Source organism: Plectropomus leopardus, chromosome 1 (assembly GCF_008729295.1).
Source record: "Plectropomus leopardus isolate mb chromosome 1, YSFRI_Pleo_2.0, whole genome shotgun sequence".
NCBI lineage: Eukaryota > Metazoa > Chordata > Actinopteri > Perciformes > Serranidae > Plectropomus > Plectropomus leopardus.
The window spans coordinates 13,818,320-13,834,012 of NC_056463.1; the positions used below are offsets into that span (position 1 = coordinate 13,818,320).

Genomic DNA, 15,693 nt, shown 5'->3' on the forward strand with positions numbered 1-15,693 from the left:
ATTGCAATAATTTTGACAGATATTGCAATATGAGCAGCTATTTTAGAGGAAATGGTCATTTTTGCATTTAATTTTCTCTGAAAAAAATTAAGTGATTTTTGTTGAAGACTCTATGAAGACTGTGATGTGTTTTCTTACATCTGAAATATTAATTGTAGGCTGGGGCATCTCGGTAGCACCACGATGGTTTATTTACAATGGTACATTGTGACACATGTTACCTTTATTAAAACATTATGAAGCCCTACAGACAGTTAGTAGAGTCTTTCAGCTCACTGTTTTGGTTTTATGACCTGCACATGTATTGTTTTGGTTCACAATTTAGGCTTAAACTCACTGTACAGTAACCTGTACCTGAACTTTTGGGGCCAACTCATGTAATGAAGGTTGTGGAGAGTCGTGGTGCAAATGGTTTAGTTTCATCAACTAAGCCTCTGAAAAACTAGAGACCATCTTGCTATAGGATCAATCGAGAGTCAATACATTGATGCATGACTTAAAGTGAATGCAGGCCAGGGATGTAAAGTGGAGTGGCCACTGGCTGCTTCACTACTTCTTATCCCTCAGAACCGTGAAATCACTGTGGTTGTTGTAAATGTACCAATTAAATAGCCTTGGAGAGCTGTTTCTGTTGTGAACAGTTCCAAAGTTATTCAATGTTTTTGGAACATGTCTAGTCTTTCGAGGATTAAGACACAGATTTTTCTCTCAGGATCTAAACTGAAACAGTCAAACAGCAGAGGGCAGCTACTGTATAACTGTGAAGAGCAGGTTGATAAATAAATAAAGAATTCAACAGAAAGACATGTATGAACAAACTGGGGACACATACCTGCATAATCCCAGGTCCCTGTTGTTGTCTCGAGCTGTCTTGGCTCGCTTCACATTCGCAGGGCTCTCCTGATTGGCTGCTGGCGGAGCAGGTGAGCCCTCATCTGTTTTCCTCTTCCTGTTGGTGTCTTTAGCTCCCTTCTTGGGCGTGCTGCTGGTGCTGGGTGGGTCGTCCTCTGACAGTTCCCCGTTTCCCGCCTGCTTCCCATTCTTCTTCCCCTCTCCACTTTTCTTACTGCCTCCTCCGCTGGTTGCTACTGGTTTGCTTGGAGGTTTTTTGTTTTTGGGAGATGGACCGCTCGCCTGCACAGAGTAAACAGGGCGTTCTCTGAGGTCTTGTACAATTAAAACTAATAGTGCTGTGTCCACTAAGACCCATTTATCACACTAATATTGGCCTTTTCTAAAGTATTAGTTCAATTTGTCACCACCACTATTATTCTGTTTCTTCCTTCGCCACATCTACATAAAATCATTCTGTTTAGCTTGCAATTTTATGAATATGAATTGAAGAGTTTTATTGTCACTTAATGGGAAAAATGTAAAATCCATTTTCCAGACGATAAAAGTTGCGTGGAAACATAACAAAACAGGAAATATATATATCCTAACAGTTGTTTTCAAGACTGGGGACCTTTCTTGTACTTTGTCACAGTTTTTGAGCATGAGAATGGCTGGATTTTCAGTTAGTACCGACACAAAATATTATCCATTGACATCCAACCAGTTTTAATACCAAAAAATCTGTTTTGGATGTCAAATACAAACACTGGCAAATGCTTTTTATATTTGAATGAAGTTGTGAATCAAAAGGACTACATGCTTAGTAACATAGTTAGGATTCACTATGATCCACCATAGAGAGATGAAAATGCATTATAAATGATACCTTGGATATGCAGGCTGGGCAGTACCAGTCTCCCTCTGGGATACTGGTGATCTTGGGTTTGTGACAGTAAGTATGGCAGCCTTTGTCACAGCCGTCACACAGCAGGAGGAGGTCCTCGTTATCTCCCTTCCTGCACATCTGACAGTACTAAAAGAAAGAAAAAAACAAGTGCATCCATTGAAGAAGTATTATACTGCTGGAAAAACGGTCCTTTCATAAAACTGGGCTGTCTTTGCAGTAGAGAGATGCAAATACTTTTGATATTTGTGCAGAGAAAACAGAGAACAATGACTATGGCATTAGCTTTTGCTCAAGAGGAAGAAAACCAACAACTACTAGAATGTATTGCACCACAACAGATCAATAAATGCTCCTGCTGTTGGCTAACATAATGCCAAGAAGGCTTGGACACACTTTTTGACCCCATGGGAACTACGGGGTGTTACACTTGTGAAATGTGACTGGAGCTACTAGGTTGGAGGGCTACAGCAGACAATGCTAGAAATAAAGGGATGGTGTTCGCTCAGTGCTCTTTGGGTGTGGATGTCCTTTAAGCCTCATTGGGTGCACTCGGGCTGATAGAGGTTTTTGGGTGCATTGGAATGGATGGCAGCCAAGATCTGGTCCTTTATTAAGGACTTTTTTAATAATTGCAGAATTGAAATTAATTTCACTTTTTTTTTTTTTTTAAATATAGTCTGACCCAAGGGCGACTATGAAGTGGATGCCTCAGTGAAACCAATCAAACACCCCCATGTTCTGTGATAGTGCACTTGATATCAAGCCTGTTGGCAGGTGCACACCAGATTTTTCTGCAGGGGTGGTACCCCATTGATATGATGCAATATGACGCTGTGACTTCTCGTCTTTGTAACCCCCTTGCTTAACGCAAACTTGTCTGTTTTGACACAGGAAAAAATATTGCGCCACAGAAAAAAATAAACAATCTCAAGTTACAGTTTAACATTGGACTAAAGAATGTTTCTGGAAACATTTGAGGCAATGAACAGACAATGCTGCAACAGAATCTTGGTTCATATTTGATCATCACTGTTAAGTTTATGATACAGTTAACAGTATGATGTGCAGTTCCTGTTCACAAATTGTCACATTAGCACCCAACAGTGTATCAATAAATGTCTACAAACATTTTGAGCCAGAAAAAAGGCAATGCAGTAACAGAATCTTTGTATATTAAGTGCTGCCCAGTTTGACAGTTTGATCGGAGCTTGAGAGAGAGGGGGATATAATCGCCTCTCTATATCTTGATCGGCTTTCATGCTCTTTGTGTCTGTGGTGGAAGGCATATGAAAATGTGCAGGTACAATTTGTAGTTGAAACAACAGCCCTGGTTATTACATTTAGCAGATTTGAACTGAGAGATAAGAGGGGAGATTTGAGTGTTGGTGAAACTGAAGGTAGTTTGATTACACAAACTACACACATTGTTATGATACAAAGTTGTTTGAAAATCAGCAAAGTATTCCTTTAAAAACAAGCATACATTTCCTGGATGGAGTTTGTTTTAATAAGTGGGAAGGAAATATTCTGCTAACCACTTTCATGATGGACCTTTCCCAGGCGATGGACTTCTGCAGTTGCTGGATACACATTGCCAACTGCGCAGCACTTCGAACTTCAGTCAGGGCCTTCCTCCATACCTTCATACCGTGGGCCACCTCCTCCTCACCACTGAGAGAACACAACGAGCAATGGTGAGAAACAGAAATGCACACGTGTGAATATGTGGGCATATTTTAACGCGCGCAAAGCGATAAACTGCATAAGTTGAACCAGCCGCCAACAAGACAGCAGGCCATAAAGAGCTCCAGCTGTGCAGAGACAGGCATGAGGATTTTGGGGGATGTAGGGCACTGAGGAGAGGTACACACCAATTTTGTTATGTTGAGGGGAAGTTCATGCAGAAAGAGTGAAAACCTGTGAGTGTGTATACTGTCTGGTGAGTATGCCCACAACCAAGGTTACTGATGCACAACACCATGCAGAAAAAACAAGCCAGTAAACCGTAAACTATATGCCTATACAGGAAATTAAACTGAGTGGAGTCCCCTACCCCACCCGAGAAACTGCACAAGACCAAAGAAACAAACAAAAATGCAACAAGCCACCACAAAAACCTGCTGTGAAAGCAGCAAAGACCCTCACTGTTTGAGTAGTATGGGAAACATAAAGCACACAAAGAGAGAGAGGAAAGGGTCTCAGTGGGAGAGTGGGGAGCTTTGGTTGGAGAAATGACCTACCCTTCCCTGTCAGCACTAGTGGATGGGGCGGGGGCAGGGACAGTGACCGTACCCACATTATCCAGCCTGATCTGAATGGTGGTACCTAAGGGGCTCCTCAGGTACCTTCTCTCGATGTTGCGCTCCAGATCGGCCAGACGAGTCACTGCTATGTCCAGCGGGTTGTCCGGGTGACGCATCACCCCGCCCTTCTCCCCCCGCTCCTCTGGATGCTCCTTGGAGTCTTTGGAGTCCTTGGTGTCCTTGTCTCCTGCAGATGCTGATGTTGGTTTGGTGGGCGGCTTGTGCTCGTAATACACCAGGTCCTCTCGCTCAGATTGAGGGTCCGGAAACGTCCAGCCCTGGGAGAGGAAATCAGCTGTTCAGTCTTTTTGCCTCTGATCCAAGTGTTAAAAAAATATTTCTTAAGCTCAGTTCAGACCAAGCATTCGTAATGAGATGAAATAGACCTGCACTTTTACGCACTGTTCTTGTCATCCGACCACTCGAAGTGCTGTAACACTACATGTCACATTCACTCATTCACACACTGGTGGCCAAGGTGCCACCTGCTTCTCAACTTAACGCTCACACATTAAAGGGGCCCTATCATGCTCATTTTCGAGATCATATTTGTAATTTGGGGGTCTACTAGAAAAGGTTTAAATGCTTTAATGTTCAGAAAACACATCATGTGTCTCATACCGCCCATTGCTGCAGCACCTCTGTCTAAAACTGTCTGTCTGAGCTTATGTCCCGCCTCCCCAGAAGCCTAGTCTGCTCCGATTGGTCAGCTGGCTCTCTCTATGCACATTCTGTTTGTTTTGTTACATTGTGATGTCACATTGTTACAGAAGTAAAAACTGAAACTCAGACAAGCTGTTTCAGGCAGCTTAGGAGCAATGCCTTCTGAGGGAGAGAGAGCTCCCTGTGTCTTGGACTTTGGGGCTTTATTACTTAGGAGACCTTTCACAAGAAGAGAAAATGCTACACAAAACAATAAAGGAAAAAACCCCAAAAAGCATAATTGATCCCTTTAATGGAACCACCATCCAGAGCAATCTTGACCGAGGATACATCAACATGCGGACTGGAGAAGCCGAAGATTTAACCACCATTCTTCTGATTAGTGGACGACACTCTTTACTCCTGAACCCAAGCCACCAAAATCATTGTAGAATATTGGCATTTTGTTGGCATGTATGTCTGTCTCCATCCTCACAGGACAGGCCAGGGGGTAGAACGGGCCGTCCACTAATCAGGAAGTCAGCATTTTGATCCCTTTCTCCTCTAGTCCAATCGTCAAAGTATCCTTGGGCAGGATTCTGAATCCCAATTTGCTCCCCAACAGTGTGACAGTGTGTTTACGCTGAGTAGCAGTGCTTGCCTCAACCACTAGTCTGTGTGAACGTGACATGTAGTTTAAAAGTGCTTTGAGTACTGAGTACAAGCACTATACAAGTGATATTTCATATACAGTGTGCGGCAAACGGCAAACGGCACTAGTTATTTCAATTATTGTGGCATATTTACTTTGTATCATGAAAACGGTCCCTCTGAAGCTTTGATAATCTTGTTTATGTTTTTGCCTTTTCATTACAATTTGAAATACAACTGTAGCAAGTATCTTTATCTCACTATCGCTATTCTTATTTTAAGAAGCTACACATTATATTCATCAACAAAATAAGCCTAAAAAGTTGGAAGTTAGGAAGGAAGTACAGAGAGTTGTTATTATGTAGACAATACCCTATCTCATCTACTCAGACAGGTTTTCGGGAAGTTGCAGACATTCCAATAAGTTGTGAGGTTCAACTCATTGCTTCACAAATCTTTGGTCTGAACTGGGCGTTACACTACTAACAAAATGTGCCAAAGGGTTTATATATGTTCTTGTGTTTCACCTTGACCTGCAGGCTGGCCGCGGTGACCTTCCTCTCCAGCTCTTCCACCTGCTGCAGCACAGCGATGTCCATCTCCATCGCCTGCTCCTCAACACACCAGCCCCGCACAGACTCCACACTGACCTGGCTCTCCTCCAGCTCATGCAGCTCGATCATGGCCACTAAGTAGACGACATGAGATTTAACAGTCAGCCGTGAATACACACACAATCACACTCACAGGTAAACACGTGAGCCATGTAGCCAAACATCCACAGATATTCATGTAGCTCAGTCATAAATAATACAGTGTTAGCTGTGTATTCAGGGATCATCGAGGACATGCTTCAGCACACCAAATCTCCTATATCACTATAAGACTAATCTACTTTCTACATATGTGCTACAGTGATGATGTCCTAAGAAGACATGTTGAGACACTTACCGTCTCTGTGTTTGGCGCAGACCTGCGGGATGATTTCTGTGTATTTCTGTATCTGCCTCTGAAGGCCCTTCTCTCTGATGCCTCGGCTGTGGAGAGCCCCGACTAAAGCCCTCAGCTCCTCGATGTCAGACACCCGCCACCACCCTGTCAGCATCTCTAAGACAAGAAGCACAAACAGGCACATGAGCTACGAGACACGAAACATACATCACTGTAAAAAGGTGCTTTCATTGAGCTCTGTTATACCCAAATGAAATTGCGTACAGCAGAGCAGAACGTTCCCTAATCCAATTATCTGGGATTATTCAGGCAAGTGAAATCTTTTCAGGCAGGTGAATTCTTTTCAGTTAAAAACTGGGGGCTGATTATGGCTTGTACTTTAATTTCTCGCTGTGCTTTTTGGTCACTCACCCTCTGGAATTGGCCGAGGCGTGGCGTGGTCTAGGGATTTGGGCATCTCCAGAGCAGGAGAGGGCATGGATGAGGTTTTCTCAATGCGAGGTAAAGGAGATTCACTCTTGCTGGAGACGCTTGCTGCCGTGTTGCCCTCCAGAGAGTGACCCAGCATGGGGCTGGGGCTGGGGCTGCTGCACAGAGGCAGGCTGGGACTTATCATGCCACAGGGCCAGCTTCCGAAAGAAACTCCTAGCAATGAGGCGCCTGGCTTTACCTGGGGAGAAAAGAGGAAAAAACAAAAGGGTAAGGGAGGTGGAGGAGAATAAAACAAAGAGCCACAGGTTAGGTGCTGTGGTACTTGGTGAAAAATAACTGCACAGAACACAGCTATCTCTACTTGTGTGGTCCAGTAGCCTCACCTGCAGGGCTGATAGCGGGTAGTTGAGGAGCCCAGCTGGGTGGTGCGGGCTGGCAGAGGCTGATGCAGCAGAGGGGGTGAGAGGCAGCGCAGGGGACTGAGGTGGGGATCTTGGCCTGGCTGGGGTAGAGGACGCCTGGGGAGACACACGTGCCGGTCCTGGAGGAGTTGTCGTGATGGAAGAGAGGTCACACGGGTTGCGAGGGAGCAGACTGAACCAGTGTCCGCTCCTCTCTGTCAGGACTCTGAGGAGCTGGTCGTTGGATTGGAATGAGACGTACGGAGCAGGGGACGAGGTCGGAGGAGTGTTCCCTGGGCTTTCACGTGGGGCCGTCAGGCATGGGACAGATAAAGAGGTGGAGGCCGGGGGAGGGATGTTTGTAGTGTCATTAGTGGTCACCATGGAGGGGGTTGTTGCTACTGCTGGCTCAGAGGTATTGTGAGTGGGGGAGGAGGATGTTACTGTGGCTGTGGCGATAGGGGTGCCCACAGGGCTGCCGTTCTGTCTCACATGGAGACTCTCCTTGTCCTCTGCCATCACAGTTTCCTTGCCAACGTCTTTGCTGACGTCCCGGAATGTACACAGTTTGGAGACGCAGCCCGGCTGCTGGTAGAAAAGGGAGGGGGAGTTTTTCTTCTCCTCATGCTCCTTCTCCTCCTCTTTCTCCTGCTCCAAGCCTTGTGTTCGGATGCTCTGCCCGTCGAGGTTGGCTGGTTTCTCCTTCTGCAACTCAATCTCAAGAGGTTCCTCTTTGACCTTGACCTCCTCTGCTGCCCTCCTCCTCCTCTGTCGCTCCTCTTCCAGCTCCTCTGGAGCTGAAACGAGAAAGTGTTCTATTAATGTGGCTGAAAACTACTGTGAATGAGATTACAACTCTGAGAGCCAAATAATCTCTAAAATTACTCTGTAACACTTAGTATTATGATATCAAAAATCTAAGATGATATCTAGTCTTATATCATGGTATTGATATAATGTTGATTGCCAACCCCTGAAACGCACATATCTGATAAATATTTAAGTCAAACACTAAATGAATGTTCAGTTTCAGATTGGAGGGGTATGTGTTTGCCAAAACAATATTACCATTGAACATGGAAAAATATAAAGTAAATAAACAAGAAACATACATGAAACTTTCTAGTTTGCTTATGATATTCGATGACTTCACAATTTTATTACAAATAAAATTGATATGTTGCATCTTACGAATAATTAAAGTTCACAGGTGTAATATAAAATTAGCTGTAGAGAATTAAGATAAAGTAAAACATCATCAGCATATTTCACACTACAGAAAACAGCTGAACAGGCAGCTAAACACAAATATTTACATGTCTTCCTTCCTCTTCCTGCAATATCAAATCTGATGATATTTATTTTCCAGACTGAGTGTGCATAAAATGAGCTGTGCAATCAAAAGAGCAAAATGAGGAACCTGATATAAAAATTTGTCAAGCTCAGTGTGTGTTGAACTGTAACTACCTTCTCCGCTCTCCATGGCTTCAATGAAGACCCCTCCACAGTGGGGAAGCACCCAGTACCGACGCCGGTAGCGGTCCTGGCCGTACATCATGGAGCGCAGAGAATGGGATATTTCAAACAGCTTTCTTCTGGTCTGATGATGTTGCTGCAATGATACAAAACATACTCTGTCATTTCTCCACATTATTTTAATCTGCAGACCATCCGGGAAACAAAAGAAGTGTTCTTCTTCATGTCCTTTTGCAATCACCGTGATATATTGAGCATTACATGCTATGCTAATGAGGTAATTTATAACAGTAATTAATGCCTTCATTAGCAAATAACCCCATGTCAGTGTACATGTTCATAAAATGTTCACAATACATAGTTATTTTCAATACACACTCTTTATTAAAGTGTTTAAAGCATCACAAATTTAATTACTTTAGACTCGACAAAATCACAGAAGACTTGCAACTTGACTTGGACATTAAGGGCCCTGACACACCAAGCCGATGATCCACTGTTGGTCAGTGTCTGGCTGTCTTTAGTGTCTGTTGCCCTAGCTGTTACACTGTATCCTGCACAGTTGGCGCTATGGCCATTGTCAACTTTTTTGGGCCAGCTCAGCACAAGACTGAGGAGCCTGATGGTGAATGAAGTCACTCTGATTGGCAGTTCAGCTTAGTGCATAAGAAAAGAAATGGCAGTGAGGAAAGCACACAAACGGTTAAAGTCAAGACGGTTTCAGATCAAAACAAACTTGTTATTCTAGTTATTGTTCACTAGCTCAGGGTAAATCTAATTTGTTCTTTTAACATTGGGTTGAGTTGTTTATGTGCTAAAGTGGCTAACTAGCATCTTGAATCTGTCCTGACAGTCCTCCGTTTTCCCTTTTTGAATGATGAATACTGATTACTGCCACCTTATGCGTAGTGATATAGTTAGTGGGTGTAATTGGATAGAAAGAGAATAGTTCCTACATGACACAGCACAAAGTTGCTTTTTAGTTTTTCAAATTACATTATATTATAAGTATATTTTGGTGCTTTGTGAACCACAAGCCATGTGCCATTATATTTTGGAGAAATATCTGTTATTTCTTGGGGTGAACTGTACCTTTAACTTTGCTACATCATTTGCACATTTCAAAGAAGAACCCACCTTTGCTAACTTCTCTATCTGCTTCTCCAGCTCCTCCAGACTGGTGGCTTGGTCAACTTCATCCTGACATGAGAAAAAAAATACAGTAAACATCTGTGAGCAACCCTCCAAGGTCAGTTTTGATAATGATTTCACAAATCAATCAATTATTTTCTACCTCATCATATGTCTCCACTTTTTTAACCTTCTTCATATCTTCCTCCTCCTCATCGTCGTCCTCCTCTGCCGGGTCGTCACTGTCATCATCGTCTTCATCATCATCGTCACTGTCTCCACCCAGTTTCCTCTTGTGTTTGGTGGCAGAGGACGGAGTGCCAACAGACTGGTTCTCTTCCACACCCATACTTGCCTCCCTCCTTCCAGTACGTTTGGCATGAATGGTCCTCAGCCTGCAGAAACAGACACAGGTTCAGCATGATGGCGTACACTTAATTAAATCATTGTTTTTTGTTTTAGTATTAAAGAAAACTTACTTCTTCAGTTTTCCCTCCATGATGATCTTGTCCTTCCTCATGTTTGCCATCTGATCCAGGCTCTTATCAATCTCACTGGAAGAAGAAATGAAACCCTGTTGGTTACAATTGTGCCTCCATACGTACATGTTTTTGGTATTCTCATAAAGTAATAACAAATATATTGAGTAACACATAAAAGCTGAAGGAGGCTGGAAACTATCTACAGCCAGAGTAAAAAGTTAATAAGCTGGTATCCCGGAGCACAAATTAATACCTACATAATTTCCTTATAATCAAAAGGACTGCAAATTACTGCTCCCTACTGCAGCTTTATTAAGCACTTTCCACTGCATCAATAAAGCATGCCATTATTGGCTAATGAATAACTTGACTGTTAAGCAATACAAAAGCACATGCAGGATATGGTACATGGATATATTCTCTCAGAGAGTGGTTGGTGTTGAATTTCCAATTTTGTCTTTTCAATACTGTGTTTCCAGATATAGAGGAAGTATTGAAAACACCAACAAAGTGACACTGACAACAAGTACAGTCTTACAGAGTCTCACTTTTGGGTTTGAGCTGCTTCTCCTACCTGATAACAGCTTTGCTGCAGGCCAGCTCATTAGCCAGGAACCCCAGGATTGAGGCCTTCTGTGCAGGCGTGTGGGCCTGGAAGGCCTTGGTCTTCAGACTGAGGGCCACAGGGGCCAGCTCTGTGTTGGCACAATGGGCTCCCATGTACATCTGTAGCACCTCGGACACGTTATCCCTGTTGATGCCAACATTGGTCAAATGGTCCCCCAGCATGGTTTTTGTCTGATAGAGAAGGAGAGGACAATGAACAAGTTAGGTTTTTTAACACCTCCTTGGAGAGTGAATATGCATTTTTTCACAATGCAAGAAAAAAGTACTTTAACCCTAAATTCAAACATTATGACCAATAATAACTAAACCACAATGAAAAAAACAAAACAATCCTATAAACACTCCAATAGTTTATCATTCAAAATTTGCTAAAGAAATACTACAGAAACTTAATAAATCAGATATATAATATCAAAGCAACAAAGCTTAAAGTACTCATTTTGGAGAATAGTCCCTCTCAGAATAAATTAATGACAGGTGCATTAAATGTAAAAATACTGCTAAATGTAATGTGTTATAATGCTGTAAACTGAAACTACTAAGTACAGCAATAAGTACCATATTTTTACTTTGATTTTTATTTAACTGCTGCAATAATTGTGCGATGTCTTTTAAGTAACCTAATTTGTTCTTACTTACACTACTCTTGTGTTAGTGTTGTGCACCGAAGCATGATGCACATTTTTAAAATTATTTTTGATACTTTATATACAAATCTTAACATTGTATAAAAATGTGGATGTTTCGTATTTTTTTATATGTATGTTATCAACTTATTTGCAAACATCTTATGTCTACTTTCTTAAAATGATAAATGCGCTATATCTATGCTCTGTATATCAGAATAACGGTAACATATCACAATTTCCCCTCTGGGATCAATCAAGTATTTCTAAGCTGGCTCCACTGGCTCAAAATTTAACACAAGTACAGTTGTACAATCATGACTTAATGAATTTTGAATTCACTCACCTTTTGTCCAGGTGGCAAACCAGGATCACAGACCGCCAGAGCGAGCAGTTTGACCAGAAGGTCTTGGACCTGGCCCATGCTATCCCCCACATTGAGCAAACCCTCCTGCAGCATACCCAGGGTGGGCACATCTGTGTTCAAATCCAGCCCCAAAACCTTCCCGAAGCCTCGCAGGAACTGCATCAGCATCAGGCAATCTGACACGGCGCATCCTGGGAGGATGAGTCCAGGAATCCGGGAGAACTCAGGAAGAGGCTACACAAAGAGAAGTGGGTAAAGTTTGGATTGTTAGCTGCATTTGTTATTGTTGTATATGTTATTGAGTGATAAGTGCATTAAATCCAATTTGGAATACAAAAATTATGACTTACACAGCTATGAGCAAATGGGAGAAAATCTGTCATTGTATCTCACATCTGTTGAATGTTATTAAGATGGTGCTTTCCAATTTGTAGTAATGACTGCTTAATTTCTATATTATGCAGTATTCTATTTTGACCACTTGAGGGCACACAACTCTACACAAAAACATGCTCACTACCATGTCGTCTTCTGAGTACTAAAGTACTAACCATCAACAGGATGATAATTTTACTACTACTACTACTACTACTACTACTACTACTACTACTACTACTACTAATAATAATAATAATAATAGTAATAATGATAATAACAATTATTAATAATAATTATGATAATAATAATAGCATGTTGCCCTAAGTTGTTGATGTATTTAACAGTACTTAAATGACAAAAACCGAAAATATACAGTACATCCAGGTGTATTTGATTTTTTTCTTGTTGTTGTTATGTTGTTGATCAAGTTTACACCCTCAGCACTGACAAGATGAACTACTGTCTTAACTACCTTGTGATCAGACAGACACATGTCTTCATTTGGCTTCTTCAGTTCCCTCGCTATCTCCAGCTCCAGCCGCCGTTGCTCCAGTTTACGCTCTTTGTTCAGGCGCTTCTCATCCCTTTTCTCCTGCCGCAAGCGCTCACGCTCCTAGAGAGTCCGAAAAATTCAAGAGAGCATTAAGGAAGCAAAGTGTGAGTGTGCATTAGTGTGTATGCATGTGTGTGTGTGTGTGTGTGTGTGTGTGTGTGTGTGTGTGTGTGTGTGCGTGTGTGAATACAGACAAGAAGGTTTACTTGACTTTGCTGAGCAGTATTAGAATTCAGCCTAATGCTGCTGTGCATTCAAAAGAAAAGTGCTTGAGGGCCAGAATCTTTTGACTTGGTAAGTGTGTAGAAAAAAAAATGAATGGAGGGGAAAGAGCACACAGAGAGGAGAGAAAGCAGGAATCCATCCAGGGAATAATGACTTAGGCTCTTTTTATGGAGTGGACTGTGTGTCTGTATTTATTTGTGTGCATATGGGCTACCTCTGCTTTCTTGCGAGCCTCAACCGCCTTCATCAGCATTACATGTTGCCTCCTCCTCTCCCTCTCCTAGAGTGGCAAAAACACAGGCACATTAACAGGCGCACACTGCACATACAGCACTCAAGGTCGACTAAATTTAGTATGCATTAATTTAAAAATTGTGATGCACTGGATTCAATAGAGGCACCATACTTGAACAAACACAAAACGATGCTTCACATGTATACACTTTCACATGTTTGGTGGAAGCATAAAGTGAAGAGTAATACGATGACAACCAAAAAGCGACACAAAGATGCGATACAAAGTAGATGTGATGACAGGCTCAAAAAAGAGAAGCAGCTGGAATCGGTGGCGGCGCCTCTAAACTAAAGCTGACACAACAAAAGCAACAAAATGCTGGTTGCCAGAAGTCCTCTGACATGCCACATTGGCATGATCAAAACAATAAATTCTGTTACATGAGTCAATGCTAATGCTTTTTTGACACGTCATTCTCATTTGGTGAGGGGATGGCAAATAGGAATGGATGGTTAAGACTAGCTACAAACAGAGCAGTTCCACTTCAGTGGTTTTGGCAGCGCAAGTATTAGCACAGTATGCGACTGCTGAGGATGAGACATCTATGTTGTTCTTTGGTGCATGATACACAGTCTGCTGCAGAAAGGGCACAGGAATCACCAGTGACTGACTATCATTTTATTTGATCTCTTTAGGTTTCCCGCTCCTCCGTATCAGGCTGTCACTCCCTCTGTGATCCACCAGAAAGACACAATTGCCACTATTAGGGCTTGCCAAGGACATTTCCAGCACACAGTGACTAAAATGGGCTCTTTGTGAGGATTGTTTTGTCAGTGTGATAAACAAAACAGGCTAGATGCCAAGCACTCTGCTCCAATATTTCAATGTCCTTATTGGTTTGATTTATCTACAAATGAAAAAATTTCAAAAGGGACACGTTAAAAAAAAAAGGACAGCATCAGCTTTTTCTGGCTTTCCAATTCATCAAAAAAAACAGTTGAGGGATATTATGATAACAGGCTACAGTGAGGTTTAAAAGCATTGCAACTGCATGGAGGAATGAATTGGACCTGGATTATTTCATGTATATCAATTTGCTTCCCTTCATCATGCTCCGAGTGAAGGTACAAGGGGTTAATGCAACAATCGGCTCAGAGTCCACTGTGAAAGAGATAGGCAGACCTTTAGATTTAGCTGTGACTGTGTATGAGTGAGAAGGGCTACAAGCAGGACAGCCAGGCCAAAATAAAATGCTACGCAGAACCATATTTGTCCCTGTGGTGGAACTGATTGTGTTGTTTTTCTATTGGTCTGTTTTGAAGCAAAGGATGAGCCTCACCAAACTGAGGGGAAGTGTCTCCACCATAAAGACAAAATGACTCTCAGTAGCTGTTTTCATTCTTTGTGCAGAGTAACAGGAACAGTGAATGACAGAGAGGCTGGGATGGGGCAGGTTAAAGTCCAGCACTCTGTGGACTGCAGAACAGATGCACGGACGAACAGACACAAGCTCAATGTCTGGGCCGAAATCGTCAAGCACTCATGGGTAACACAGGCTACTCCAATACAACAGTTAGACAATGTATGTGATGGATGGAAACTCCTCGAGTGCACTTTGAGACAGTGAGTGTGGATTGGCTAGCAGTCTTTGCAATGCATTCTGAGTAGAAGACGGGAGGATGGGGGGGGGGGAGGGGGGACAGAAGCTGCCTGGCCACCGTGACAGGGTCAGTTGTCCCTCAGGACGAGCAGATGGAGGCAGCATACTGACTCTTTTTTTTTTCTCTTTTGTTGGTTTTGCTGGAAAGCCATGCAGAAGAATGTAGTATGACAGCAGCCAGTGCTACACTTAATGCATTGCTATGACAACCATAACACAACCAGTTACACGATGCAGGTGTTAGATGTACAAAAATAAACATACCCATACCATATCTAGTCTATGCCTCTCCAACTCCTGGCAGAAAGAGTTGGCAAAATATTATGGAACAGAAATAATATCCAATACCAAAAAAGCATGGCGTTTAATAAAGAGAAATACTGAAGACTTTCATTTAATAGATGTTTGGCTATTAAAGGGATAGTTCGGATTTTTTTTTAAGTTGGGTTGTATGAGGTATTAATCCATAGTCAGTATATTACATACAGTAGATATCAGTCAGCATGCAACCAATTTGGAGAAGCAGGCTAGAGCCCAACATCAGCCAAGCAATGTACTGTTGTGGATGGGGTCCGCAACAAAACGGATTTTAAGTGTCTATATTGAGAGCTTTACTTTAATGTCACACAGTAATTGTCAATGGAAAAATTAAGCTGTTGTATCACCCTCTTCAAAGCCAGACCTCATTGAAAAAATCAGTGATTTAGTATTGCTGAACACAGGAGCTGATAACACAAATTAATGACCTGATGGAAGCAGCGGTGGACCACCAGCTCCGCTTTTCAGCGAGCTAAAATTACTGTTTTTGTCAG

At 42.4% G+C, this 15,693-nt stretch overlaps 1 protein-coding gene across 11 annotated transcripts in view; it reads right to left on the reverse strand.

The window, feature by feature from the left end:
• Positions 1–15,693, reverse strand: part of baz2ba (bromodomain adjacent to zinc finger domain, 2Ba) — a 79,996-nt gene that overhangs the window by 2,026 nt on the left and 62,277 nt on the right. For 2 of the 11 annotated variants that reach the window (XM_042492864.1, XM_042492887.1), the window contains 17 exons: positions 15,146–15,178; positions 13,201–13,266; positions 12,681–12,821; positions 11,810–12,064; positions 10,785–11,008; positions 10,208–10,282; positions 9,892–10,123; positions 9,735–9,797; positions 8,589–8,733; positions 7,104–7,918; positions 6,700–6,958; positions 6,289–6,444; positions 5,865–6,025; positions 3,982–4,322; positions 3,277–3,412; positions 1,721–1,867; positions 833–1,134 (listed from right to left, as the gene is read on the reverse strand). In XM_042492864.1, the coding sequence (XP_042348798.1) occupies positions 833–1,134; positions 1,721–1,867; positions 3,277–3,412; positions 3,982–4,322; positions 5,865–6,025; positions 6,289–6,444; positions 6,700–6,958; positions 7,104–7,918; positions 8,589–8,733; positions 9,735–9,797; positions 9,892–10,123; positions 10,208–10,282; positions 10,785–11,008; positions 11,810–12,064; positions 12,681–12,821; positions 13,201–13,266; positions 15,146–15,178 (3,551 nt within the window). The remainder of the gene's footprint in view (positions 1–832; positions 1,135–1,720; positions 1,868–3,276; positions 3,413–3,981; positions 4,323–5,864; positions 6,026–6,288; positions 6,445–6,699; positions 6,959–7,103; positions 7,919–8,588; positions 8,734–9,734; positions 9,798–9,891; positions 10,124–10,207; positions 10,283–10,784; positions 11,009–11,809; positions 12,065–12,680; positions 12,822–13,200; positions 13,267–15,145; positions 15,179–15,693) is intronic. The other 9 variants (XM_042492922.1, XM_042492935.1, XM_042492901.1 and 6 more) reach the window with 5 other exon arrangements.